The sequence below is a fragment of the Corvus kubaryi genome, unplaced genomic scaffold (assembly GCF_017639235.1).
Source record: "Corvus kubaryi isolate FWS band 111438036 unplaced genomic scaffold, C.kubaryi_AGA036_p1.0 37265, whole genome shotgun sequence".
NCBI lineage: Eukaryota > Metazoa > Chordata > Aves > Passeriformes > Corvidae > Corvus > Corvus kubaryi.
This window is the reverse complement of record NW_024581080.1, coordinates 1746837-1773345: the sequence shown is the minus strand read 5'-3', so window position 1 is coordinate 1773345 and position 26509 is coordinate 1746837. Positions and strand designations below refer to the sequence as shown.

The 26509-nt window shown below is 59.8% G+C and overlaps 3 protein-coding genes and 1 long non-coding RNA gene across 8 annotated transcripts in view; 2 read left to right on the top strand and 2 right to left on the bottom strand.

Annotated features, from left to right (window-relative positions):
• PEBP4 (phosphatidylethanolamine binding protein 4) overlaps nt 1-4285 on the bottom strand; it is a 33697-nt gene extending 29412 nt beyond the window's left edge. Inside the window, exons 1-2 of the mRNA XM_042024832.1 lie at nt 4164-4285; nt 3369-3501 (exon numbers count right to left, since the gene is read on the bottom strand). Coding sequence (XP_041880766.1) covers nt 3369-3501; nt 4164-4285 — 255 coding nt within the window. The remainder of the gene's footprint in view (nt 1-3368; nt 3502-4163) is intronic.
• LOC121663023 (translation initiation factor IF-2-like) lies at nt 1328-5378 on the top strand. Its single transcript, XM_042024828.1, has 2 exons — nt 1328-1946; nt 4535-5378. Exons 1-2 carry the CDS (start codon nt 1388-1390, stop codon nt 5272-5274), a joined length of 1299 nt encoding a protein of 432 aa, XP_041880762.1. The 5' UTR covers nt 1328-1387; the 3' UTR covers nt 5275-5378.
• An 870-nt stretch (nt 5379-6248) lies between these two features.
• Nucleotides 6249-22014, bottom strand: LOC121663019. Its single transcript, XR_006015507.1, has 3 exons — nt 21931-22014; nt 8859-8927; nt 6249-6638 (listed from the first exon to the last, which is right to left on the bottom strand). It is a non-coding gene; the product is annotated as an uncharacterized LOC121663019 (long non-coding RNA).
• Nucleotides 13604-26509, top strand: part of RHOBTB2 (Rho related BTB domain containing 2) — a 15997-nt gene continuing 3091 nt past the window's right edge. Inside the window, exons 1-9 of one of the 5 annotated variants that reach the window (XM_042024810.1) lie at nt 13604-13699; nt 16786-16863; nt 23182-23383; nt 23559-23662; nt 23774-23959; nt 24046-25070; nt 25884-26002; nt 26076-26226; nt 26311-26399. In XM_042024810.1, the coding sequence (XP_041880744.1) occupies nt 16805-16863; nt 23182-23383; nt 23559-23662; nt 23774-23959; nt 24046-25070; nt 25884-26002; nt 26076-26226; nt 26311-26399 (1935 nt within the window). In that variant the 5' untranslated portion in view covers nt 13604-13699; nt 16786-16804. Of the gene's footprint in view, nt 13700-16310; nt 16429-16785; nt 16864-18194; nt 18381-19817; nt 19955-22025; nt 22107-23181; nt 23384-23558; nt 23663-23773; nt 23960-24045; nt 25071-25883; nt 26003-26075; nt 26227-26310; nt 26400-26509 lie in introns of those variants that run through there. The other 4 variants (XM_042024811.1, XM_042024812.1, XM_042024809.1 and 1 more) reach the window with 4 other exon arrangements.

The following is a 26509-nucleotide window of genomic DNA, read 5'->3' as shown; positions in this document are numbered from 1 at the left end:
CAGCATCCGGAACATCCCAGGGCTCATCTCCCATGGATTCAGCATCCTGAACATCCCAGGGCTCATCTCCCATGGATTCAGCATCCTGAACACCCCAGGGCTCATCTCCCATGGATTCAGCATCCTGAACACCCCAGGGCTGCATCTCCAGACATTCCCAGACCTCTCCCCACCAGGACAGAGCAATTAAAGCTTTTCCAGGGTATCCAAGCCATCCATAACCCCTCTCCCATCCCCGGCAGTGCATCCCTGACACCTTTCCCCGAGCCTGTTGCTCACAGAGGTGCAGCCACACACAACAGGTGCCCTCACAGCACTAAAAACTGCCCAAAAATGGGGTTTTGAGCAGTGAATTGATGTTTTCTAAAGCTGGATCAGACAGCTCGGAGTTTAAACTGGATAAACACCACAAAATATTAAAATCCACCCTAAAACGATGCATTAAAGTCCCCCAGGCCAGGCTCTGCTGCCATCAGAGCTCAGCTTTGCAAGATGCCACCCCACTTTCAACTCCTTCACCCCAAACCATCGATGTTCCTTCGCTGAGGAGCATCGACGCTGCGGGGAGGGACTTTGGGGCACAAAGGTGACCCCCAAACCCACCCCAAAGATCTGGGACGAGGATGGGAAACCTCCCATCCCCCCCCCCCCTTCCCCCCACCTTCAGAAAACTGATAAATATTTCTGGAGAGAAAAACAAACACTCCGCATTTGGCTTTTTTGGTGGTTGTTTTTCTTGAAGAGACAAAGTGTTCCACAGAGAGCCGACACTTCCTACACAAGTTTGCATCCTCAAACCCCGAGATTTTCTGCCACGGATTTGGCTGGGAAAAGCATCTCCAGCCCTTCAGCCAGCCCTGCCCACCCCATCCAGGATCACTGAGCCGGAGCATCCCACTGGAGCACCGCAGGGAGATGGAGAGAACCTCGCTCTGCCAGAGTTTCCCGCTCTCACTTGGGAATAAATGAGGAATAATCAAATTTCCTGGGTTTAGAAATACCCCCATAAAGCATAAAAACAACTCTCATGCCCCAGCCCTGGCACAGCTCTTGTTCCCACTCAATTTAGGGTGAGTTTAGGAGGGAAAAATATTATCCCAAAGCATCCTTAGAGGTTCAGGAGTAAGAAAATTGTACATTCCTATCAAAATTGTATATTCCTATTTAAAAAAAACCCTGAAGAAATTCAGAGCCAGCTGCCTGTGATGGGTTTAAGGCCACCCAGCCCCTTCCCCAGATGAATTCCCAGTTTGGATACTGCAGCTGGGTCATTCCCAGCTGTGTGGAGCCGGTTTTGGGGACGGCCAGAGGAGAATCCCACCACAAAGCCCGGGAAGCGGCAGGGCCCTGTGTCCTCAGATGCCGCCTCAGCGCAAGATGTGCCGAGATGTCTTGGAAGGAAACGTTGCCAAATCCATCAGCGGAGCCATTCCCGATGCCAGCGGGAGCCGCCGGCTGTGCCAGGGGCTCCCCGGGGACCTGCCACCCCCCACCCCGAGCCACAGCTGGAATCCCACCCCAAAATAAACAGGTGACACCCCCCAGCTCCTCCAGGGTGGATTCCCTTCCCTGCTCTGGGTGGATTCCGGGATGCACAGCCCGCATCCCGCTGGCACAGCCCGGAAGGGTCTGGCTCTTGTCCCCAGAATCCTTCCCACAGCCCACGGCACCATCCCGGAGAGTCCCTTCCCTTCTCCTGGCCCTGTTTGTCTTTCCAGGACTAAAATTAAAGGAAAAACAACTGCCCACGTTCCTAGGAAACTTCAAACTCCTGGAAAGCTGGGGATGGGTCCGCGTGCTGCAGCCTCCGCCGAGAAGGGGGATTATTTTGGAAGAATCAGACGTCTTTAAGGAAAAGTTCTACTTCCAACCATGTGATCCGCAGGGGGAAGAGACTTCCCAGACGGCGCGGAAGAGCCGGAAAAACAGATTGCTCCCGCTCCGAGGTAACGCCACCAGAGCTGAGACCTCCCTTATCAGCTCCCAGGGCTGCAGCTGGCCATGGGAATTATGGAAATGGTTGGGATATGGCGCTTTTTGGGGTGCTAGCGAGGATTTCACTGGGATTCGGGCACGCTACGAGACGACGCCGCATCCCGGGACGGCTTTGGGACCACAGCACGGCGCAGGGTGTCCCCCAAAAGATCCCCGTGTCAGCCCGGTTATTGTCCCCTCCCCCTGCCCGCGGCACCCCCAGCACAGCCCCCGGGAGATGCCGGCGCTCCCAGTGCATCCCAGTGCTCCCAGTGCATCCCAGTGCGGGCGGCCCTGGAGCTCGGGCGGTTCAATGCTGCCACCTGGTGGTGACAGGAGGGAACAGCAGCAGCGGCAGCTCCCCCCCCCTCCCCGATCCCAAATTCCATCGGGATCCATCGGCAGGGGAGCCCAGAGCCCGGCCCGAGAGCGGGATGGCTTTGGAAAGTCGACTAAAAAATTGCAAAAAGAAAATCCTCAGCGGAAAAATGTTAAATTGAATTTTTTTGGGGCTGAGCTGGGGTAAAAAATGAAACGGCCGCAATGGAGTGAAAAATCCGTGGTCAGAATACCCAAAAAAATTAAGTGGCCGAAATAGAGGAAACAAAATTGAAATGGCCAAAAGGTAGAAAAAAATATAAATATTCAGTGGCCACAACGTAGAAATAAAATTAATTAAAATTTTCTCCACATGTGGCCACTTCATTCCTATTTTTCCTTCATTGTGGCCATTTAATTCCTTTTGTAAAAATAGCCATGACGGAGTAAAAAATCAAATCATTAGGAGGCCACAAATAGAAAAAAATTTAAATGATTAAGTGGCCACGTGTAGCAGAAAAAAAATAAATTAATTTCTTTGCTACCTTCTGGCCACTTAATTAAATGGTCAGAGTATATAAAAACTTTTAATTAATTGTTTTAAAAGTGAATGTAGGGAAAATTATAAACGGCTGCACTTATAGGGGAAATGATAGTTACGATGCAGGAAATATTCTTAATTGAAAAGTGGGGATATGGTGAAAATAATTTATTAAGTGGCTGCAGCATGGCTGGAATAGCTGCAAAATGGGTGCAATGTGGAAAAAAATATTTAGTAAATGGTCAACGTAACAAGAAAAAAGATATAAAAGTGGTTTCAGGGCAGTAAAAAAAATACCTGAATGTGGGAAAAGGTGATTTAATGGCCACAGTGTAGGAAAAAATAAAAATAAATGACAAAAATGTCAGAAAAAAAAAAGGCAATCCCATTTATCCACAGCTCAGCCTCCAACCAAACCCCTGAATCAATGAGGACATGCAGGGGGGGAAAAAAAAAGCTAAAAAAAGTCACCCCGATCCCAGGAAATTCCTGGTGCCACCTTTGGGAACGCGGAGAAGCCGGAGCGGGGCCTCACCTTCTTAGCCCAGGGGTAGCGGACGCGGGGCTTGCCCCACTCGTGGCTGAGCTGCCGGCGGTACCCGTGGCACTTGGGGATGTAGGAGCAGCTCACGTCGCCCACCTCGGGGTAGATGACTTCTAAATCCCCCCTGGAAAAAGGGAAGAGGGAGGAAAATGAGGAGGAGGAGGTGGGAATGCAGGTGGGAGCCAGGTCAGGCTCGGGATGGGGTTAGGGTGCTGGGAAGGAGCTGCGGGATGCAGAGGTGGAAGAGCAGAAGCTCAGGCTCTGCTCCCTCTGCCAAGGGGTTCAGCAGATTTTGGGAAGGAATTCCTGGCTGTGAGCTGGGGAGGGGCTGGGATGGAATTCCCAGAGCAGCTGTGGCTGCCCCTGGATCCCTGGAAGTGCCCAAGGCCAGGTTGGACTGGGCTTGGAGCAGCCTGGGACAGTGGGAGGTGCTGGGGTTGGAACCGGATGGGTTTTAAGGCCCCTTCCCACTCAAACCATCCCAGGATTCTGCGGAAAAGCAGCCTCCTTCCCCTGAAGTTTTCCATGGAAAACATCAGCCTCCTTCCCCTGAAGTTTTCCAAGGAAAACATCAGCCTCCTTCCCCTGAAGTTTTCCAAGGAAAACATCAGCCATCCCTGATGCTGCAAAAGTCACCCCCAAAGCCCCTGCACGACAGGGAACAACTCCAGAGACATCCCAGATTCCCGGCAGAAGCAGGAAAACAGCGAAGGTGACACTGGGATGTGCCGGGAGGTGACACAGGGGACACCAAGGGGGTGGCAGAGGCCACGGAGCGTCGCTCACCTGCAGAATTCGCTGTCGGACTCGCTGAGGGTCTGGAAGATGCAGGTCCGGGAGGCCTCGCTGCCCCAGGCTCCGGGGAGGAGCAGGCTGAGCGCCACCAGCACGGCTGCCAGCAGCTTCATCCTGCCCTGGGGACACGGGGACAGCGAGGGTCACCCCGCTGGCACCCAGCGCTTCCCCCCCAGCACCCCCCAGTTCAGCTCCCAGCCCAAACCAGTTCCAGGCAGAGCATCCCCATCCTTGCCCATCATTTCCTCCTCCAGCTCCGCAACTTTAATCCTGTTTATTCCAGGAATGGGCTGGGTTTCCTCTGCTGGGAAGGCCTGAGCCCCCAGCACGGCCCCACAGCTCAGAGGAGCCTTTTCCACCAGGCTGGGGCTTCGTCCCCCTCCACGTGGCGCCGGGGATGTGCCCACGTGGTGCCACCACGGCGATCCCGGGGACAGCGCGCTCCAAACCCGGCTCCAGGTGGGGACAGTCCCCAACTCCACGGGCTGGCCCCGCTGCTCTCCCCAAAACCATGGAAAATCGGGATCAGGAGTGGACATGGGCTGTCCAAGGCCATCACCAAGGACTCACAACCAGCCAGGACGCCAGGACACGTCCCCGACCCGAGGCAAGGTTCTCTCAGGGGAGCAGCACCTTGACCCAGCCACCCCTCCGGCGCTTTTCCCGCACGGGGACAACTCTGGCCGCCCACTTTGAAGTCGCACAAAGCCTCGAGGAGGACGCGGGGACACAAGGTTGGGTCCCCCACCCCCCTGCCAAGCCCAGCGCCAGCCCTCACCTACCGCTGGACCCGGTAGCCACGGGCCACCACGGCCGCCGGGGGGGGGGGGCCACCAGGGCCGGCCCTGCCGAGCCACTTACCAAGGTCCTGGGGACGACTGAGCAGCTCCGAGGCAGAGCCCGGAGGTTTGAGGTTGCCGTGGAGATGGTTTCCTTGGAAGGAAGGGACGGAGGGACCGGGAATGAAAGCCGAAGCCCGGGGAAGGGGCAGCCGGGTGCTCCGGAGCTGCCAACGGCTTTTAACCCCCCCGGCAACCGCCCCCACCCGCCCCCAACGGCGCCGGGTCCTGCCCAGCCCAACCCCCGCACCCGCCCGGGCTAACGAGGGAGGAGGATGTGACCCCAACTTGGATTTGCCCGTCGCCTCCATCGCCTCGTGGGTTCCGGGATAAGGAGCGAATAAAATATATATATATATATTAGAAAAATAAATAAAATAGAATTTAAAAAGCCCGGTGTGAGTTGGGAGCGGGGATGAGAGCAGCGAGGGGATCATTACATAATGGAGCTGGGGCTGCGCGCTCCGGGAACACGAGCGAGCCCGGCGAGAGAAAGAGGCGCCGGGCTTAACTAATTAGGAACATTAATGGATTGGGAATGATCGGGGAGCTTTTAGGGGCTTAATGGCTCCCGTTCCCACGCTGCCGGGATGGGCACAGCCCGTAATTAGCGCCCTGAGCCGGCAAATGGGCTCACGTGAGTCAGGCTTTTCCCAGGAATGCCGCGCTGCCTGAGTCAGGAGCGCCCGGAGCGGGGTTTGCAGCCTGGCGGTGTCACATGGAGGGGGGGCGTTGAAAATTCGGGGTCCCCAGCGCCAGGTGAAGCTGCTGATGAGCAGGAAATGCCCAGAAACGGTGAGAAAAGCAGGAATTTCCTTGGAGAAATGGGGATGTGGCTGAAAAGTTGAACAAGAGGCGGCAGGGCAGGGAGGTGGACACCGGGAGAGGGGGAGATGGGGACAAGGGAAACATTTTTCCTGGTAAAACGTGGAATGGTTTGGGTTGGGAAGGACCTTAAGGATCAGCCATGGGCAGGGACACCTCCCACTGTCCCAGGCTGCTCCAGCCTGGCCTTGGGCACTTCCAGGGATCCAGGGGCAGCCACAGCTCCTCTGGGAATTCCATCCCAGCCCCTCCCCACCCTCACAGGGAGGAATTCCATCCCAAAATCCCATCCATCCCTGCCCTCTGGCACTGGGAAGCCATTCCCTGTGTCCTGTCCCTCCATGCCTTGTCCCCAGTCCCTCTCCAGCTCTCCTGGAGCCCCTTTAGGCCCTGCAAGGGGCTCTGAGGTGTTCCTGGAGCCTTTCCTTCTCCAGGTGAACATTCCCAGCTCTCCCAGCCTGATTCCAGAGGGGCTCCAGCCCTTGGAACGGCTCCATGGGCCCCAGGTCTGGCTCAGGATCCTCCCCAGTCCCTTTCCAGTGGTTTTTTTTTGGGTTCCTCAAACAACAGCAAACGCCAGAAATGCGATGAACTCGGAACTGGGATTTTTTTTTCCAAGCCCAGCGGCTGAGAAAAGCCCTTTGCAGGGCCAAGATCAGCCCCTCCCACCTGGAGACCTCTCAAAGATCATCCCAAAAAGGCTTTGCCCATGGAAAAGGTGCAGGGGAATCTCCCAGAGAGACCAACTCCCGGGAGTAGTGATTTTACAGCATCCCATGGAAGATGAGCTGTGGCTTCCTCCCTAAAAAAAAAAAAAAAAAAAAAAAAAAAAATTAAAAATAATACTTTTAACGTTTTCCCTTTTTTTTGGCAAAGATTTCACTTCCTCCACTCGGGAGACACAGTGTAAAAGGCAGCGGGAAGCTTGTCCAGCTTCTACCAGGATAAAAAAATCCTTGGAAAAGCGCTGCCAGGGCCAGACAGCCACTCCCTCCTGTGTGATGATCCCGAGGGGCAGGAAACCATTGGAGTATTTAATTTTTAAAGCCCGGTGCTTTTAAACCCAGACCTGGTTTTTAAACCCAGACCAGGGTAACTCCAGAGCCACTGGAATATTTCACTTTTAAACCTCAGTGTTTTTAAACTCAGACCTGGTTTTTAAACTCAGACCAGGTTTTTAAACTCAGACCAGGGTAACTCCAGAGCCACTGGAATATTTCACTTTTAAACCCAGACCAGGGTGACTCCAGAGCCTCTGGCTTTGCTGTCCCTTGCCACATTCCTGGAAAACCGACCCCAGGGATGAGCGATTTCCAGGGGCGTCACCCTCCTCCTCCTCCTGCCTGAGCCTGGAGCTCTGCTGGCTGGGGAGAAGCGGAAAAAGATCCCAGGAGAGGCTGCACGCAGCTGTTTTCCCTCTGGAGAAGGATCCTCTCGTGGGAAAAGGCAGCTGTGGTGTCAAACCAGGTCCTCTCCCGGCCATCCCAGGGTGTTCCCAGGATCCCTGTCCTGACTAAGCCCTGCGGGACTGCTGGAATCTCGTTTTTCCAGCCGGGAAGCCTCTGGCGCGGCGCTGGGTGTGAGGGTCAGAGCCCAGGGAAGTGCGGTCTTTCAGGAATTCCCCCCACACACTCCGGGGTGGGATGAGAACAAAGCGATGCTGCCCCTGCCCTTCGAAATTTTCACTTTTTTGGGAGGCAAAAACATCATTGACAATCTGTTTAAAACCCCTCCTCCTTCCCAGCCTCCATGAGGAATATTTCCCAATGTTCTGGAAATAAAAGCAAGCTTTCAGAGCACCCGGCACAAGATGAATTTAAGGAATTGAATCGACGTGAATCCCAAGGAAGAAAAGTGCTGCAGTCCCAACATCCCCTGAATCCATTTGGGAGCAGATATTTAAAGAGAGATACAAAAATAAATATATTTTGCATTTTTATCCTCAGCAAACAGCTCCAAAAGCTGCTGAAATACCTCTCGGAGTTGGCGAAACCGAGATGTAGGTGAGGAAATTATTTTCCTGTTAACATCAGAGGTGAAGAAGCTCTTAATAAAAGGCAGGGGAGGAAAGGAGAAGCCTGGGGCTCGTTTTAACAGCAACAAAGCACCTGCGAAAGCCAAATCACCCGAGCTGGGAGCCAACTTCCACCCGGGCTGAGCCACGGGGCCACAAATGCGGCTCTGAGAGGGAAGGGGAGGCAAAACCCCCTCAGCATATCCCACCTGGGCACTCCCCCGTGGCCCAGAAACCGCCGCCAAGGGGCCCAAATATTCTCCCGGGAGTTTTAGGACCGAGGTCAGGCAAAAATAGAAATTTTTCGAGGCTCCCCATGACCATCAGCTGAGCGTGAGGAGCTCTCAGAGCTCCCCCACACGTGCAGAGCCTCCAGCTCTTTGTTTATTTAACGCGGAGCAGTCACTTCCCGAGCAGAATTTCACCCGGAAAGTTCCTCACAATCCTGCTTTTACTTCCCAGGAAAGCACTGTTGGGAATTTCACCCCCCTCCGCCCCGGAGCCGGCTTCCTGTTGATGTGAAATCCAGATAAAGCAGCGCCGTGCTCAGCCCGCGCCTCGGGGTTTCATTCCTCTTCCCCGAGGCACAAAAAGGGCCGGTTTACCTTTTCCTTGGAATCTGAAGCTCGCTCCCATCCCTTTTGGCTAAGCGGCCTCAGCTGTCCCCAGGCAGGAATGGCCCGCGGGGACACCGAGGTGACACCGAGGTGACACCGGTGTCCCCAGTCCCGTGACAAGGAAGCCGTGGGAGGTTTGGGGTTTTTTTTTTCCTCCCAGTTTGAGGCTGGATAAAACTTTTAAGTTGCCGTCGAAGCCATGAAAAACTCGAGGCCGTCCTCGCCAGCTCTGGAAAATAAGGATTTATTCAGCAAAAGTATTGCTGAGAGATGAAAACGCACCCTGCACTCCCGGCAAGATCCGCAAGCATCAGCCCAGCTCATCTCTTCTTTCAATAATCCAGCATTTTCCTCTGATTTGGGAAAAAATCCGAATATTTATAGGTCGTACCTCTATGCCTCAGTTTCCCCCGAGGGTCCAGTGAGCAGAGCACCCGAGCAACCCCAAAAAATCCAACGCCTACAGGCTGAAAAATCGCTACAGGAATCTATTTACACGGCTGATACCAACCAGCGAGGCAGCACAAAGCCAAGCACTTGGCAGAGCCTCGGTGGCCGGGGGAATTCCCTCCACTTTGGCCTTGCAGGAAGCCCCGTTTTCCAGCTTTTATTCCTCTGCAATCAGAAAAGGAAACAAAACCCACATCCCCTCTCCCCATCCAGCAGCTCCAGCCGTGCCCTGGCCTTGCCGTGCCTCTTATCTCCCTTCCCCGTGGGTTTTCCTCACGTTTCCCTCCTTCCCTGGCCAGCAGCTCCAGTTCCTGCTCCAACCCAACAACCACAAGGTCGCCTTCACCTTGCCCCGGCCGAGCCCCTGGGCAAGAGCTTTGTGAATCAAAAACCCCGCGCTTGTCCCGGGACACGCCATAAATTTGCATCTGAACCGATTCGCGGGGCTGCCTCTGCTCCTTGGGGGATTTTTAAGTGGATTTCAGGGGATGTGACAGATTTATTGGGCTCCGGAGTTCCCCTGGGTCTGTCTGGAGCCACGTTGGGGTCAGGGGTTAAAGACCTCACATCGTAAAAGGCCGGAGTTCAGTGGCTGAGCCGGGATTTTTGGGTCTTTGCAGCATTAATAAGATGCTGGGGCAAAATATGGAGTGAGCGGGGTTGAATTTATCCCCCCCTAAACCTCGCTGTGAGCCGCGGGATGGAACAGCAGAGCTTTAAACACCAGATGCAGATCCCTGGTGCAGCCTGAGATTAACAGGGGAGGATTTCTGGCTTTTTCCTTTACACCTGCAGAGCTCCAGCACTGAACCCCCTCCTGCCCCATTTTCCTGGCCGGCAGCTGTGCCGGTCAAGCTGGATTAAACCCCGGCACCAGCGGTGCTGGGAAGGTCACGAGTGACCGCAGGGGACGGGTCAGAGCCCCCAAAAGGGGGGTTGGACTCACAGCGCCCTCTGAGCAGGGATCTCTGTGGGATCAGGGAGAGGACGCGCGACGCTCTTCGCCTTTGGGGTTGGCAGCGCCTTGGATCCTGGATCCCAACAGGAGAAGCTGCCAGAGCAGCAGGAACCCAGAGCAGAGCAGAGCCGGGGCTGCTGCGACCCCAAAACCTCCCCTGGCACCAGAACCACTCCCTGACTCAGCTGGGTATTCCAGGAGCACTCGGGAGAGGAGGAATATCCGATATTTTCCAGGGAAAAGCACGCAGCTGAGCGAGCTCCCCGAGCCTGGCAGCAGCCCCCAGAGCCCCAGAGGAGGTCACCTCCTTCCGTCTCCTTCCAGCCCCTTCCCATCCCAAACCTCGGCTCCAGCAGCAGCACGAGCAGCAATTATCCCGTCCCATCCCATCCCATCCCATCCCATCCCATCCCATCCCATCCCTCCCCTGCAGCACCTCCGAGCCCAGCACGAGCCCACAGCACCCGCGGGATCACTGGATTTGGGGATGCGGCCACCCACCCACCCATCCCCTCACCCCACCCCAATTCCAATCCCAATTTCAGGAGCGCCTGCCCCATCCCTAAACCCCTCTGGCACGTTCGGTGAGGCTCGGGGGGAGCTGCCCCCGGGGGAGGTGACCCTGGGGACGAGCGGGGCCGCCGGCCGGGCCCACAGCTCGGGCGGGATGTGCAGCGCGGCACAGCTGGCACAGCTGGCACAGCTGGCACAGCGCTCCTGCCTCGGCAGGTTCCTCGTGAGCGCTCCTGCCGGGGCTGCGGCGCTTTCTGGGGAAGAATTTTCTATTTCGGGCAGAATGGTTTCACTCGGCCTATATTAAGCGCATTCATTTCGCAGTCACAAGGCAGTGCAGAGCGGTGCGGGAGCCGCTTCTCCTCCGGCAGCTCCGCAGCCTGGCAGCTCCCGATCCCGATCCAGCCCGCTCCTGGTGCCCAGCCCGCTCCTCTCCAGGTGCTGGAGGATCCAATCCCGCTCCCATCCCTCCATTCACACCCCGCTGAGCCCCACCGGGGAGCTGCTTAGCTCCTCTTTCAATTCCTGGCTCGAATTCCTGCATGAAGCGCTCCCCAGCCCAGCTCCCGGAGACGGGAAAAGCCACCAGGAATTGCTGCAACATCGACACGCGACGGCGGCGTGGAGGGGAAGCATTGAGAAACCCTCAGGGGTGACCTCTGCCAACCTCGCCGTGCTCCCCGGGGATGCTGTGTGGGCGCAGGGATTGGGTGATGGAAGCATTTCCACCTTTTCCCTCTCTCCCTCCCACTCTCCTGGGTGCTGCGGCCTCGGGAAGGAGATGAATCTCTGCCCCGTGCCTCGTGGACGCTCTAATTGTGATTACAGCCCTTCAGGGATGACAGCAGAAAATAAACAATCACCTCTTCCAGGTCCCACGGCCCGGCTGGATGAGGCTCGTGGGAAAGCCCTGGGGCAGCGGGATAATGAGGAGCTGGGATGAGGAAGGAGCATCCTCTGCTCTGACTCAGCTCGGGCTCAGCCTGGTCCCACGAGCCGCCCCGGCGAGCTGGGATGGACCGGGAGGGTTTCGCTGCCCACCCTGCCGCTTGCCTGTGCCAGCTGGGCACCGGGACCCGCGTGGAATTCAGGCCGGCTGGGCAGGGATGGGCTAAAAATAGCAGCGTTTCAGATTCAGCCTGCATGAGGTCCTTCCCTTCAGTCGCTGGTTTATTTTCTCCCTCTTCCCAAGGCTCTCCGCAGCCTGGAACGAAGGGGGGCACGGGCTGGACCCTTCCCGAAGTCCTCCAGGGAAAACCTGGAGCTGGAACAGTTAAATTGGTTCAAATCCCCGATGTTGATGCACTTACAGCAGATTAACCTCGGCATCAATGGACTCCCAAATCACACTGAACTGGCTTAACCCTTCCCTAAATGGGTTTAACTGGTTTGCAGCAGGGGCTGGTAGAGCTTTAACGAGCTCGCAGCAGAGTCCCAGCGGTGGTGCTTTCCTGGGAAGCCCTGAGCCCCCATCACGGCCCCACGATCCCCCAAAACCAGTTTGGGGGCTGGAAGGAGCTGAGGGCACTTCCCATATTTGGGGGGAGCCCTTCAGCATGAGCACCTTTTCCAGAACATTTTCCAGCTTCTCCTCTGCCCAGGTGTTTTCTCCCAATGCTTTGACACCCTGACTCTGAAGGGGACCCCAAAATTTCCCCTATTTCCAGTTCCCCACACCAGCAGGGTCACAGATCCCCTGCCTGTACGCCCCAACAAACCCGCCAGCTGCAAAGTGACAGAAAACAGCCTCGAACCTCCAGCAGGGCCAGCCAGGCCCCGCTTTTCCACCTGGCCCTCTTTCCAGCACCAGCATCCCCAGAGGAGCCTGTGCCCAGCCGGCTCTGGCACAGCCCCAGCACCTCGGCAGGGCTGAGCCTGGAGCCAGCGAGGGCTGAGATCCCCCCAGGGTGATCCTTTGGGAGCAATTTGGGCCATTTGCAGATGCTCCGAGAGACGCACGGGGCAAAGCAGCTCCAAACCCTCCCTTGCTCCGGGCGGGGAACATCTCTCTTGCTCTGTGACCCAGCAAAACCGGCCCCTTTTTAGTACCTGCCACCAAATCAGGCGGAAACCCCCCTGAGTTCCCTCCCTAAGCCAGGCCGGAGCGAGCGGCTGTGTCTGCAGCGAGGCCAGGACATCCTGGGGGTGCGAGCGAGCCCCGCTGCCAGCCCCGCTCGGTGCCCGGGGCACCGCGGCACCTCGGTGAGGAGGTGAAGCAAGCGCTGGGCTGGCCCCGTGTGTGCCGAGCAGCACGTTCCTGCTCTTATCAGCTCCATCGGGATCAGCTCCAGCGGGATCAGCTCCAGCGGCGCCCGCAGCGTTCTCCAGCGCTGCTCCAAGGGGAACGGCCCGAGCGGAGCGCGTTCAAGGGGCTCCTCCTGACTCTTGGTGCCCATTATCCCATCGCCTCCCTCCTTTCCCACAGAGTCACCAGCTGATCCCACTGACTCACGCTCGTGGCTCCTTTCCGTGGCCCGTGGCCGTTTCCCCGGTGCCTCGGTTCCCATTGACTCACCCATCCAGAACTCACCCTCTCTCTTCCAATTCCCATCCCGGGCATTTCTGGTCACTCGGACTCACCTGGACCTGCCTTCCATCCCTGCATCGCTGAGGAGCATCCCAGTGCGGGACCCTCGGGCTGGGCAGCTCCTAAAAATCACCTTCCAACATGTGCAGGCGTGCTATTCCCAGGCCTCCAGGCTGCAGGGAGTTTCCTTTTCCAGGAGCAAAAGGATTCCCCCCATTTCTCACCCCGGCTGGCATCTTCTGCTGTGGTGTGTTTTTTTTGTTTGTTTGCTTGTTTGTTTGTTTTTTCTCACAGACCATAGGAAAAGTAATAAAAGATTTGCAGAATTTAGATGCAATCAGTGCCTCAAACATATTCCTTCACACTTCCCATCCACCCCTTCCTCCATCGCGGAACCATCCCATGGTTTGTCTTCTCCAGCTGCAGTAGAGGAATCATTTAGGAATGAGTCTGAAAGGCTCGGGAAGCGCAGGGAAATGGGATTTTTGGGGGGAGCAGGGAGACGCGGGCCCCGGCGCGTGCTGGCGCACCCAGAGCCGGCCTGAACGGCTCCGAGTGGAAAATTCCTGTCCGTTGAGCTGGGATTGTGGTCCAACAGGTTTTTAGTCCCAGCCCCTTTAGCTGTGTCAGTGCAAAAACTCATCCCTAGGGCATTTGTTCAGATCACATGGGCGAGCGTATAAAAATGGGTCCTGCCTGTCCAGGCCAGTTTGCACCTGGAAAGGGAAGGCGCTGCTGGACCGGAGGGAAGAGCCGCGGGACAGAGCGGGGCCGCTGCGCTCAGGTAACCACGCCCGGAGCATATTATCCCCATTTTCCCCCAGGGAGCGGCTGTGGGGCATGGAGAGGGTGAGGGTTTGTCCGCCGGGAAGTTGTGGGGGGATGCAAAGGCTTTGAGGGTTGGGAAACAGGTGCTGGATCCTGCCCCAGGAGCAGCTCCAGGTGCCTCCGAGGCTGTTCCCAGCGCCCAGGGGTGGCGCAGCCCCTCCGGAGCGGGTGGCACTCGCAGCTCCCTTGGAGCTGTGGAGAATTGGGGTGCGGGACCCGTGTGGGGTGCCTCGGTGGCCCTCAGGGTTTGACAAGCGGCCCGTGGGCAGAGAGGAGGCGGCTCAGGCAGAGCCACGCGTGAGGAGACACCGAGATGCGGGGGCAAAGAGTTTTCCAGCGTGGAATTGCACGGGATGTCCCACGGGGACAGCGCAGGTGGAACCGGCGGCTCCCCCCGGCCGCTGCTCGCTGCTTCGCTTGGGGGGGGGGTGTTGGTGGCTCCTGGCAAGTCACCAGCACGGCCGTGAAGCCACCGAATGCTGGCGTCAGCTCCCCGCCCGAGTGCCCCGCAGGGCAGGGGGAGAGGCCGCGCTGCTGCGCTTCCTTCGCCGCTGGCGTGGGAAGCGGCTCTGGGGAGCCGGCAGCTCCCTCACCAGCCAGGGCAGAGGCGCGGCCGCTCCCCCGCGGGCCCGGACTTGAGGCCGGGCTCTGTGATGAGGAAAGAGGGAGATCCTCCTGCCCCGGGGGCTCCTGAGCTGCTCCCAGTACTGGCTGTCACCTCCCCCCCGTGTCCCTCTTTTCCTGCTCTTCCCTCCCTCCTTCTCCCCGCTGGGATCTCCAGAAGTTTTCTCCCCACTCAACGCTGCCTCTTCTTCTCTGCTCTTCATCCCTGCTTGGAGACAGTTGCTTGGAGACAGACTCCTGGTTCTTTGATGTTTTAATCTATGTATTTCTTTTTTTTTTAATGGGGGAACAGTGGGGGCGAAAGGAGGCACAGTGGGTGCCACCGCGCTGGTAGGGAGCAGAATGGGGAGGAGAGTCCAGGGAAGATCTGACACCAGCAGGAAAGGTCTAAAACGAGCAAATCCAGCATTTTTTCCCCCCATTAAGAAATATCCAGCCCCCCACCAAGCCCCCCATGCTCCGTGCCCAGGAAGAAATCCCAGGAGGGTCCCACTTTCTCCCTTCTCTCCCCAGGCCCCCACCCAGGTGCGGCATGAGAATGAATTCCTTGGCTGGGGGTGGCCTGGAGGGTTATTTTCCTTTCCTGACGAAGAGCCCAGGCTGGTTGGCAACATTATCCGCCTATTTCCTGCACCGCTCTCCGTAGCAAGAGAAACCGGGAGAAAAAAGGGAAACAGAGAAGCCACAGGATGCGCCGTTATAAGAGGAACTTTCCCCAAAATAGAAGCTTTTCACAGTTTTTTCACGAGGCGTCAGCAGCTCTTAATGCTGTATGAAACTGTGAATCCTGCCTGGAGCAGCCGGCGGGAGCCTGTCAGTGCTCCAGGCTGCAGCTGCAGCCTTCCCCGGAGTGTGGGGCCGGCCTTGCCCCCCAAAAAACCCACCCGGGGTGTCGGGAACGAGCAGCTGGAAGCGCAGCCTCGGCCGTGATTCCATCCCAGCAGCGCTCCCTGCACCCCCGGGGTGGTAAATCCAGCAGATCCCAGCTGGAGGGTGCAGAAATCCCGCACGGATGGATCGAGACCTTGAATTTCGCCCTGACCTGGTTTTTAGCTGCAAAAAAGACCCGTCTGGAGAGCCCCAAATGTTCATTAGCTCAGCGCCGGGGCAGAGGGATGCTGGGCTTGTGCAAGGAGTCGCATTTTACAGGAGTACACGGCTCCTTCTGGGTTTAAATATTTATAAGCTGAGCGCTGAATCCCTGGAGCTCTGCAGCCGTATCGATGGCAGGGTGAGCTGTCACCCGGCGGGTGTCAGGTGGCTGATTCCCGGGGCTGGGAGATGGGATCCAGCTGGGCCAGAGAATTCCTGCATGCCGGGAATTTCCAGAGCCCCCCAAAACTCCTGGCTCTTTGGCTTTGGCAGGACAGGGGATGGAAGGTGCAAAAATGTTCTTTTTTGCTCGTTTTAGACCTTTCCTTCTGGTATCAGCTGTTTCCTGTGCCCTGCTCCCCACCAGTGTGGTGGCACATCCCAGTGGGTCCCTTCGTCCCCACTGTTCCCCCATCAAGGTTGGGTTTGGCCATTTTTGGAAAGTTCTGGTTGAGGATTTCTCCTGGCTCCAGTTGGATATTGAGCCCATAAATCCCATTTTTTAGGAGCTGCCACCCCCGTCCCTGGCTGCTGAGGGGGCTGGGGGGCCCTTGGGGGTGCTTGGAGCAGCTGTCCCGAGCAAGGAGAGCCCTAGTAGCCCCATCCATCCATAAAACCTGCAGGACTTGGGATTTTCAGAGCAGCAAAACAGAGGGGTGACCCTTCCTGCTCTTCCTGGTGAATCCATGGACGGATCCAGCCCCACGGCGGGTGCCTGGAACGCTGCCTGCCAGGAGCCAGGACTCTGCTGGCTTTGCCAGGAGCAAATCCCAGGCTGGACTCTGCTCCTGACGTGTGCAGGCACTGCTGATCCAGCAACGGGGAAGGAGGGACAGCCCTGCGCCCTGCCGAGCTCCAGAGCCTTGGCCAAAGCCACCATGCCAGGGGACTCGGTGGCCTGCTGGCCACCCTGGGAGCCAGGCACTGCCTGGGGGACTCAGATCCACAGGGAAGGCTCTTAGCCCAAGGGTGAGGTGCTTGGAGAGGGGGGTGGGAGCTGGGAGAGCCTCGCTGGGGCTGAGGGGAGGTTGTCACTGTGGAGCTGTGCAGGGGACAGTTCTGTGTGTGCTCCATGGATTGATTTATTTCGGCTGCTTTGTAGGGCGGCACGAGGAGGGCAGAGCTGGCAGCGAGACACGGGGACAGTGAGGGGATGAGGGGCAGCTCTGTCCCCACACCAGGACGCCGCTTGGCCAGCCCAGGACTTGCCTTCCCAAAGCCTTCCCGTCCCCAGGGCCAGAGGGTGACGCTGGGCTTGGGGTGGCTTTAGGATGTGAGTCCATGTTTGGGGTGTCCTCACTGAGTCCCTGCATCCTTTCCTTCCAGAGCCCGCCAAGAGAAAGCGATGGAAAGCCCCGGGAAGGGCAGCCCTGCCGGGAAGATGACTGCCATGGCTCACAGCCTGTAAGTACCCTCCTGCCGCCTCCTGCCTCCTGCTCCTGGCACTTTTCCTCCGGCCACTTTCTCCAGGACTTTGCTCTTTGCTCCCGTCCCACACGCGCCATTGTAATGCCTCCGTTCCCCATGGATGAGGTGGAAAACCCCCGGCAGGGCTTAGGCAGAGCAGGGTCCTGGCGCTGGCAGCTTTGAGAATGTGTGGTCCAGGGTTGCCGGAGGTTTTTGGGGATGTCTCCCCATCCCAAATCCACTTTTTCTGGCGAGGGATGCATTGCCTTGGTCTGTCCCAGCCTTCCAGCCCCCTGCAAGGTGAACGATGCTGGGTTTGGGGGGCAGAGCCGGGAAAGCTGCAGTGCTCGCAGAGCATTTGCTGCTCCAAGGAGCATAAGGAAAATGGGTTTGGGTTTGGATCGCTGCATCCTGCCCCCAGCGAGGCTGGGCAGGGTCCTGGCAGCACCTGGGAGGGGCGGAAACACCCCTGGAGAGTCACCAATTTTACTGGGGCTGGAGCAATGTCCGCTCATGTCTTGGATATCCCGAGAGCTTCTTCATTCCTGGCTGGGGAGTGGGAGATGGAGGGAGGAGGATGCTGTGGGATGAAAAGGGGTGTTTGGTGCCAGTGGGGTGACCCCCAGAGCTCAGCCTTGGGTTTGGTGCTCTCTTGCTGGGAGCAAAGGTGATCACGGAGCCGGACAGATGGAATTCCTTGGGATAGGTTCAAGAGGCTCCAATTGGAGAGATGGGAACGGGGAGGAAAAAGCCTTTTAATTACAGCCCTGCCAGAGGTAGCGGAGCTGAGGGAGCGGGGATGTCGCTGGGCAGCCGTGCCATGCCACGGGCAGCTGTGCCATCCCATGCTGTGCCATTCCATGCCGTGCCAAGCTGTGCCACAGTGTGGGCTCGCTGGGGTACAGTCAGCTGAGGCTTGTGTTCCTCCTCCCACGGCGGAGAGGGGCTGTGAGCAGCACCCATGTGCCGCACGGCTGCTCCCGAGCCCCTTCCCCTGCCCCGTGCCTATGCCCAGCCCGGTGCCTCCACTCCCGGCTCTCTCTCCTCCCGGGAAACCCTTTCTCCCGGGAAGGAGGCCCGTGCGAGCTCCGCAGCCGGAGCGTTCTGCCTTGCGAGTGACAATCGTGCTTTTGTTTTGCCTGGCTGCGAGAGGGGCAGGCGGGAATTTGGCTGCCCAGAAAGCTGCCGGGAACCCTTTCTGCCACAATTAAGCACCTGCTACAAGAGAGCAAATAAGCCAAATCATGCGGCTGGCAAACAAGCTTTACGTGTTCTTTCCCCGTGACCCACTCCAAGAAGCAGAAAGCTCCAGGCTCTGCGGCTCGGCTGCTCGCAGCTCCCGAGGCAGGGATTCGACAGCTCTGCCGCCGGCTCCCGGTCCCGGTGCGAGCACCGAGGCAGCGCCGGGAGCCGCCTCTTGCCAGGCTCAAAAGCCAGAAGGGCTTTCCCCTCCCCAAATTAGCGGCTCCATCTCCTTCTGCTATGGAGAGACAGATCCCCGTGCTGCGAGTTCGGTGAGGCGGGGGGCGACGGCCGGGCCGGGGGGGCTGTGCCGGGGCGAGGCCAGCGCTGGGCTTTGACGCCGTTTGCTGCGGTGCCGCATCAGTGTCAGCCTCGGCACGGGCTGCTCCAAGCGGGAAGGGATCAGGCCATGCAGGGGGCCGAGCTTAGCGCGGCTCAGCGGCGGCGATGGGGAGGGAGGGCGGCTGAAAGCCTCGGGGAGGGATGGCGAGGATCAATCACATGATGCGGATGTACGGGGTCAGAGCAGCGGGGCCGGCGCTGCCCGGCGCCTTCCCGGCAGCCGCGCTGCAAAGATGACTCGGAGTTTTTTACGCCCTGAGGGTTCAGATTTCGGGGGGCTGCCCTGGGGGTGAGGAGGGGGATGCGATAAGCCTTGTAGAGAACGATAACAAGGCAGGACAGCGGCGTGTGGCCTGTGCTTGGAGGGCGCGGGGGGATGGAGCAGCTTCGCTTCCTTCCTGCCTCCCCCCCCCCCCCCCCCTCCATCCGGGAGAAGCCCTGCGAGGGTTTGGGGGTGCTCGGGAGGGGTGGAAAGTGGGGCTTGTGAGGGGTCTCCTCCACCAGCAGCACCACACATGGCCCAGCTGGGAGCTGGCACCTCCCTGAAATTTGGGGAGAGGGAAAGGTGCTCAGAGGGACGCAGGAGAGGGTGCACCCCTTCCCTGGATCAGGATTGGGGGGCACGGAGGGGTCGGATGCAGAGGAAGGGTGGAGGTGAGGTGTAGGGGGGGATGAGGGTGTCACCTTGCCCCCATGGGTGTCACAGATGATGCAGGGCAGGGTGGGGGTCTCATGCAGAGGGCGGATAGGGACCCATGCAGTGTGGGACTGGGGGCCAGGACGGAGACCCCTACGAGGGACGGTCAGGGGTAGGATGGGGGTCCCAAGGCAGAATTTGGGGCACAGCAGAGCCGCCTGAGAAGGAGGTTTAGCGGCAGGATGGGGTCGCATGGAAAGCAGGATCGGGGGGGGAGGGGGCATAGCGGAATCACCTGCAAGGGAGAATTAGGGGCAGGATGGGGGTCCCAAGGCAGACTGGGGGGGACCTGACAGAGCCCCCAGCGAGGGAGGGTTAGGGGCAGGATGGGGGTCCCACGGCAGGACTGGGGGGGGGCACAGCAGAGCCTCCTGCAAGGGACACGATGAGGGTCCCCGTGCGCGGCAGGATGCGCCCGTACCCCCCCGGGTGCCCCCCCCCGAGTCCCTCTCAGCCAATGCGCGGCAGCGGGGGGGGCTCGGGGGCGGGGCTCGGCCGGGGCCGCTTGTTTTTTGTGAATGAAAGGCGGGGCGGCCGCGACTGCAGCGCGCAGGGCAGCGCGCACCGCTCGGCGCAGCGCGCAGGGAGGGCCGCGATCCGCGCAGGGCTCCGCGCAGCGCAGCGGGCCGCGGATGCGGAGATCGGGGCGGCCGAGGTGCCGCCATGGGCCCCCGCGGCCCCGGCCCTGAGCCGCGCAGCGCGGCGCCCAGCCGTGCCCAGCCGAGCCGCGCAAGCTGCGCCGTGGCCATGTCCGGAGGGGCGAGCCCGGCCCCGGCCCCTGGGAGCCGCCGCTTCGTCTGTGTTGGTGTAAGTACCGGGGCACCCCCCCCGCGCTTCCGCCCCGCGTCCCGCTCCGCCTCCGCGCATCCTGCCCCCGCCGCCCGGCCCGGCCCGGCTGCCGGGCAGGGCACAAGCGAGGGCCCGGCCCCTTCGCCGTGCCCCACAGCCCCGATCCGGGTGGCCCGAGCCGCCCCGAGCCCCCTTGCAATGCCCCACGCCGGCTCCCGATGCTTTCCAGCCCCTCTCCCGTGCCCCGCACCCCCTCCCGGTGCTTCCCGTCCGCCTCGCAGTGCCCCGCACCCCCGATTCAGGTGCTCCGAGCACCCCCAAGCTCCTTGCGATGCCCCGCAGCCCCGATCGGGTGCTCCGAGCTCTCCTGAGACTGCTCGCGGTGCCCCACACCCCCGGCCTAGGTGCTCCCTGGTCTCCTTGCCATATCCCGCACCCCCGATCTGGGTGCTCCGAGCACCCCCAACCTCCTCGTGATGCCCCGCACGCCTGGCCTGGCTCCTCCCCAACCTCCTTGCGGTGCCCTGCACCCTGTCCCGGTGCTGCCCGTCTCCCTTGCAATGTCCCACACCCCCGATTCGGGTGCTCGGAACACCCCTGAGACCCCTTGTAATGCCCGCACCCCCTCCGGATCCTCCCCAGCTCCTTTGCGATGTCCCGCACCCGCTCCCGGTGCTCCCCGACCCCTTTGCGATGCCCCCCACCCCCGATCCGGATGCTCCGAGCACCCCCGAGACCCCTTGCAATTCCCCGCACCCCCGATCCGGCTGCTCCCCGCTCCCTCCCCAAACTCCCGCACCCTCTCCCGGTGCTCCCTGACCCCTTTGCGATGCCCCCCACCCCCGATCCGGGTGCTTCCCGCTCCCGGTCTCCCAAAATTGCTCCTTCCAGGCCCCCCGCCCGCCGCATCCCCCGGCCCCGGCCGTGCTACAGCCCCGCTCGGGGCCCCGTTTCTCCCGCACCGCCTCCCGCCGCGGCCTCCACAGCCCCGGTGCCTCCGCGGGGCCGCCCGGGCCCCGTTCCTCCCGCACCCCGCGGCCGCCACAAGCGCCCCGTTATTTTTGTGCATCGCCGCCGTTTCGCGGCGGTTTCGCCCCGGTTTGGGGGTTCTCCTCCCCTGGCGAGGTGCGGGATGGAGGATTTGGAGCCTGGGAGTTGCTAAGCGACGGCTCCCGGGGTGATGGTGCAGTTGCCTTGGCAACTGCGGGCTGGGAGCTTGGAAGGAGCAATTTTGGGGTTCTCCTTGGGGGGGGTGTGGGTGTGAATTGGGTGCCCCTGGTTTGGGTGAGGGGCTGCGGGCAGGGAGAGCAGGGCTGGGGGGCTGCTGGCTGGAGCAGCCCTGCTCCCTCTGGGAAGAGCTTTTCCTTAGGGGGGAACTCCAATTTCTCGGCATCTTGGGTTATTTTTGCTCTCCGGTGGGGTTTGGAGCTGTTCCCTGGAGAGAAGTGATGGTGGGGAAGGTGGGGAGGGGGCTTGAAAAGGTTCAGCCCCTCCTGGGGTTGGTCTCGTGGGTGAGGGGCTGTGACTCCCCCCTCTGTGGGGCCAACAGAGCCCCCCTATGAGGTTCTGCTTTATCGAGAACCCCCTTTTTGTCCCCGCTGCTGTCCCCCTCTTCCTCTCCTCACGGCCGGCACTGATCCCATAAGGATTTAGCCCTTAATTCCCATGAGGACTTTCCGAGCAGGCTGGGCTGGGGATGGGCTGAGCTCCCCAGGAGGGACAAACATCCCAAGTGCCAGCTGCCGTTGCCATTCCCTGTGCCTTCCCCCTCCATCCCAACGAGCTCGGCTGACTCGGGAGCACGGCTGGGCCTAAAAATAACCACAGCAACGCTCCCTGAGCACTCACACCCCTCCACGCCGGAGATCTCCTGGATCTCCTGGTCCTACGGAACCCAGCTGATCCCTGGGAGGAGCAAGGGTCCGGGGATGGCAGCAGATGGGGATGCCTGAGATGGAAATGGATTTCGAGGGGTTATCAGGGAAGGAGCCCACCTGCCCTGCCTCCTTTTCGCCGAGGAGGCTGCTGCTCCTGGTTTTCAATGCCCTTCGGGATGAATTCCCTGCATCCCAAAGGATGGAGGGGGCGTGGAATGCGGCGACAACTACTCGGAGAAGTTCTGCCTTGGGACCAGCCCGATGTGGAAACGCTGGCAGCCGGAGCAACCTGGGTTTGTGCCACCTGCCTTCGCCTCCAGCTGCCCACGGGGCTCGTGGCTCGGTCGTGCCCTGTGGGTCCAGGTGTGCCCAGGGAGCCTGCGCACAGAGGGAGGTGCTAACATTGGGAAGTCCTTGCCAGGCTGCCGGTTTGGGGAGCTGTGGTCCCACGTGCAGGGCTCGGTTGCCATCGTTACCGGGTATTTTCGCTCACTGCGCTGGTGGTTTATTATAGCAGCTCGGGAGGCCGCTGCCAGGAGGGAGCGACAAGGGGGAAGAGATCCGTGGCCTTGGGAAGTTTGGAGAAATTGGGATGTGGGGTTTTTTTTGTCCTTTTTGCTATCCCTCAATCCCCTCAGTGCTTTTCCCCCTGGAAACCACACAAACCCTTGGGTTCGTGCTGTGATGAGTTAATTCTGGCTGCTTTAGGCTCTGGCTTTGAGCAGGGAGTGGGTGACACACCTGGGCACACCTGACGAGCAGCACCCACTGCACCGACGTCTCTCTCTCGAGAGTGCTGGGGTCACACCTGCTCCTGGGAGCTCTCCCAATCCCAATGGCTGCTGAGCCTCTGGGAAACCTCAGGAGTTTCTTCTTGCTGCTCTTAGCTGGGAGCAAACACCCCCTCGGGAACACAGGGTGGGAAAAGGGGGACAGGTCGGTGTCCCCTGCCAGGCAGCGGAGCCTGGCAGTGCCCGCGTGTGCGCTCGGTCAGGCGGTTCTGGAAGCTTCTCTTGCGAAAGCTGGAGAAGGAGAAAAGGAAGAGGAGGAAGGGAGAGGAAAAAAACAAAAAAAAAGCCTCATCTCACATGAACAAGCATGAGCCGGAGAGCCGGGAGGGAGGAGGGCGCAATCCAACGCAGGCCGTGTGTCTGACGCGGCACAGCAGCCACGCTGCCACCAGAACATGAAATTTTAAAGGGGACTGGCAGGAACAGCGAGCTGGGAAGGGCTGGGCAGCTGCTGCAGAGCTTCCCTGGGCTGCCAGCGAGGGTCAGCATCCTCCTGCTTTGTCCCCCTCTGGGTGCCCTGGAGACACCCCCCGGCTGGTCCTGGCTGTGTTTGACCCCTTGTTCCCTGCTCCCGCAGGTCCCAATTAATGGATTCTGACATGGATTATGAGAGGCCAAACGTAGAAACCATCAAGTGCGTCGTGGTCGGGGACAACGCGGTGGGCAAGACCCGGCTCATCTGTGCCCGCGCCTGCAACGCCACCTTGACCCAGTACCAGCTCCTCGCCACCCACGTGCCCACGGTGTGGGCCATCGACCAGTACCGCGTCTGCCAGGAGGTGAGGGCTGCCAGGGGTGCTGGGGGGGCTCACGGATACCCCGTGGGAATCCCGAGGAGGTGGAGCCGCGCTCTCCCTGCATGGGGGTTGTGATTTACTCCCCACGGCGGGGACAGCCCTGTTGTTGTTGTAAGGCTCAGGGACTCAGGAGTGGGGTGGTTTTCTGTTCCCGCAGGTGCTGGAGCGCTCCCGGGATGTGGTAGACGATGTCAGCGTGTCCTTGCGCCTCTGGGACACCTTTGGTGACCACCACAAGGACAGGCGCTTTGCTTACGGCAGGTAGGGAGAGGCAGAGCCTGGCGTTACTCCTCCTCCGGGCAAGGAGGGAGTCCTCAAACTGGACCTTGTCCTTGACCCAAACTGGACCTTGACCCCTTGTCCCCCTCGCAGGTCCGACGTTGTGGTTTTGTGCTTCTCCATCGCCAACCCCAACTCCCTGCACCATGTGAAGACCATGTGGTACCCGGAGATCAAACACTTCTGTCCCCGCGCCCCCGTCATCCTGGTGGGCTGCCAGCTCGACCTGCGCTACGCTGACCTGGAGGCCGTCAACCGGGCACGGCGACCCTTGGCCAGGTGGGACCCTGGTGCCCTGGAGATGTCCCTGGCTGCCCTCCTTATCTCCAGAGGTCTCTTCGTTAATTATCTCCCGTCTCTTTCAGGCCAATCAAACCTAACGAGATCCTTCCCCCAGAGAAGGGCAGGGAGGTCGCCAAGGAGCTGGGGATCCCTTATTACGAGACGAGCGTGGTGGCCCAGTTTGGCGTCAAGGACGTCTTTGACAACGCCATCCGTGCCGCCCTCATCTCCCGCCGCCACCTGCAGTTCTGGAAGTCCCACCTGCGCAACGTGCAGCGGCCCCTGCTCCAAGCCCCCTTCCTGCCCCCCAAGCCCCCTCCTCCCATCATCATTGTCCCGGACCCCCCTTCCAACAACGAGGAGCGTCCAGCCCACCTCCTGGAGGACCCCCTGTGCGCGGACGTCATCCTGGTGCTGCAAGAGAAGATCAAAATCTACGCACACAAGATCTACCTCTCCACCTCCTCCTCCAAGTTTTACGACCTGTTCCTCATGGACCTGAGCGAGGAGGACCAGCAGAGCACCGCAGGGCACGGCTTCGGGGTGGCCGTCACCGCGGCCGCCGAGCGGATGCTGCACCAGGAGGAAAGGCACCACGGGCGGGATTTCCTCCTGCGGGCCGCCAGCTTCGACATCTGCGAGAGCGCCGAGGAGGCCGGACCCGGCCAGCGCAAACCGTGCCTTAGAGCCTCCACCAGTGACGGGATCCTGCGGGGCAACCACTACGAGAACGGCGAGCGCGGGCTGCGGCGGGGCCGGAACCTCTCCTCGTGGAGCCGGGCCTTCACCAGCATCCAGGAGGAGATGGCCGAGGACCCGCTGACCTACAAGTCCAAGCTGATGGTGGTGGTGAAGATGGACGCGTCCATCCAGCCGGGTCCTTTCCGGGCCGTGCTGAAGTACCTGTACACGGGGGAGCTGGACGAGAACGAGCGGGACCTCATGCACATCGCTCACATCGCTGAGCTGCTGGAGGTGTTCGACCTGCGCATGATGGTGGCCAACATCCTCAACAACGAGGCGTTCATGAACCAGGAGATCACCAAAGCCTTCCACGTCCGGAGGACCAACCGGGTGAAGGAATGCCTGGCCAAGGGGACTTTCTCGGGTACAGCAGCAGCCTGGTCCTTGTGGGGGGCTCAGAGGGTGGATGGGGGCTCGGAGCTCCTGGCTTTGCTCTGTGGGTGAGGGGGTGGCTGTGCCTGCCCCGCGGTTTTGGTCACACTTTGCTGTTTAGGGATTTTTATTGCTTGTTTTCCTCCAAGAAAGTCAGTGTGAAGCCCTTCCCCGGGGTTTCCTGCTTCCCAGCTGGCCCAGCAGCTCTGTTTATTTACGGAAGAGCTGCAAAGGCGACTTCCTTCTCTCCCAGCCCAGATTTTCACGGGGTCATCCTGATTTGTGAGGAGCAAGCGCCCTTAGTAGGATTTCCCCAGCTTTCCAGCAAGCACCACGAGCCACCAGTACGAGGTGACATCCCAGGGGGACGTGAATGTCCCGGCCTCCCTCTGGCTGGATTTGTGTCATGGAGATGGATCCTAACACGGTCAGGCTGTCCCTGTGAGGGACAGATGTGTGCTGGCCCTCGGCACACCCCGAGAGAGAGATCCTCAGCCGCCTTCCCAGCTCTCCAAGGACTCGAGTTTGGGTGTGACATTTGCTTCCCAGGCTTTCCCCTCGCTGGCAAATGTGTTGTGGAGTGACCTGGGAAAACCACTTGGAACAGGCAGAGCACTGCTGAGGCTCTTTCCTCTGAGCTGTCAGGGAATGCTGGATAAAAATGAGATATTTTAGGGAAAAATACAGGATATCCCAGGCTCCATCCCCTTCCCTCTGCTGTCCCCGGGGTGAGGTGTTTTGTGGCAGGCGGTGGCTGAGCCCCAGGTGACAGGGCCGGTCCCAGCACCCCTCTGCTTGTCCCCAGATGTCACCTTCGTGCTGGATGATGGTGCTATCAGTGCCCACAAGCCCCTGCTCATCTCCAGCTGCGACTGGATGGCCGCTATGTTCGGCGGCCCCTTCGTGGAGAGCTCCACCAACGAGGTGAGGAGAGGTCCCTGGGAGGGTGGGACAGGCGTGGGGACGGCCAGGAGGTGACAATGTGTGTGTCTGGCAGGTGGCACTTCCTCACACCAGCAAGAGCTGCATGCGGGCGGTGCTGGAGTACCTGTACACGGGGCAGTTCAGCTCCAGCCCCGACCTGGACGACATGAAGCTCATCATCCTCGCCAACCGCCTCTGCCTGCCGCACCTGGTGGCTCTCACAGGTCAGTCCCGGGGACTGCAGCACGGCAGGGGGACTGTCACCCCCTCCCAGCCGCCCCCTGAGCCCCGTGTGTCCCCCTGTACAGAGCAGTACACGGTCACCGGCCTGATGGAGGCGGCGCAGATGATGGTGGACATCGATGGGGACGTGCTCGTGTTCCTGGAGCTGGCTCAGGTAGGACAGGAGCCCGTGCTGGCAGGGCTGGGGGTGACACACAGAGGGGTCTGGCAGGGCTGGGGGTGACACACAGAGGGTTCAGCAGGGCTGGGGGTGCTCAGGGTGAC

Excerpts from the sequence above, each read along its gene's own strand:
- LOC121663023 (XM_042024828.1), top strand. The coding sequence starts at position 1,388 with ATGTCTTGGAAGGAAACGTTGCCAAATCCATCAGCGGAGCCATTCCCG. Across the intron at positions 1,947-4,534 it reads CAGATTGCTCCCGCTCCGAG|GCTGGGGCTTCGTCCCCCTC; the intron begins GTAACGCCACCA and ends CTTTTCCACCAG.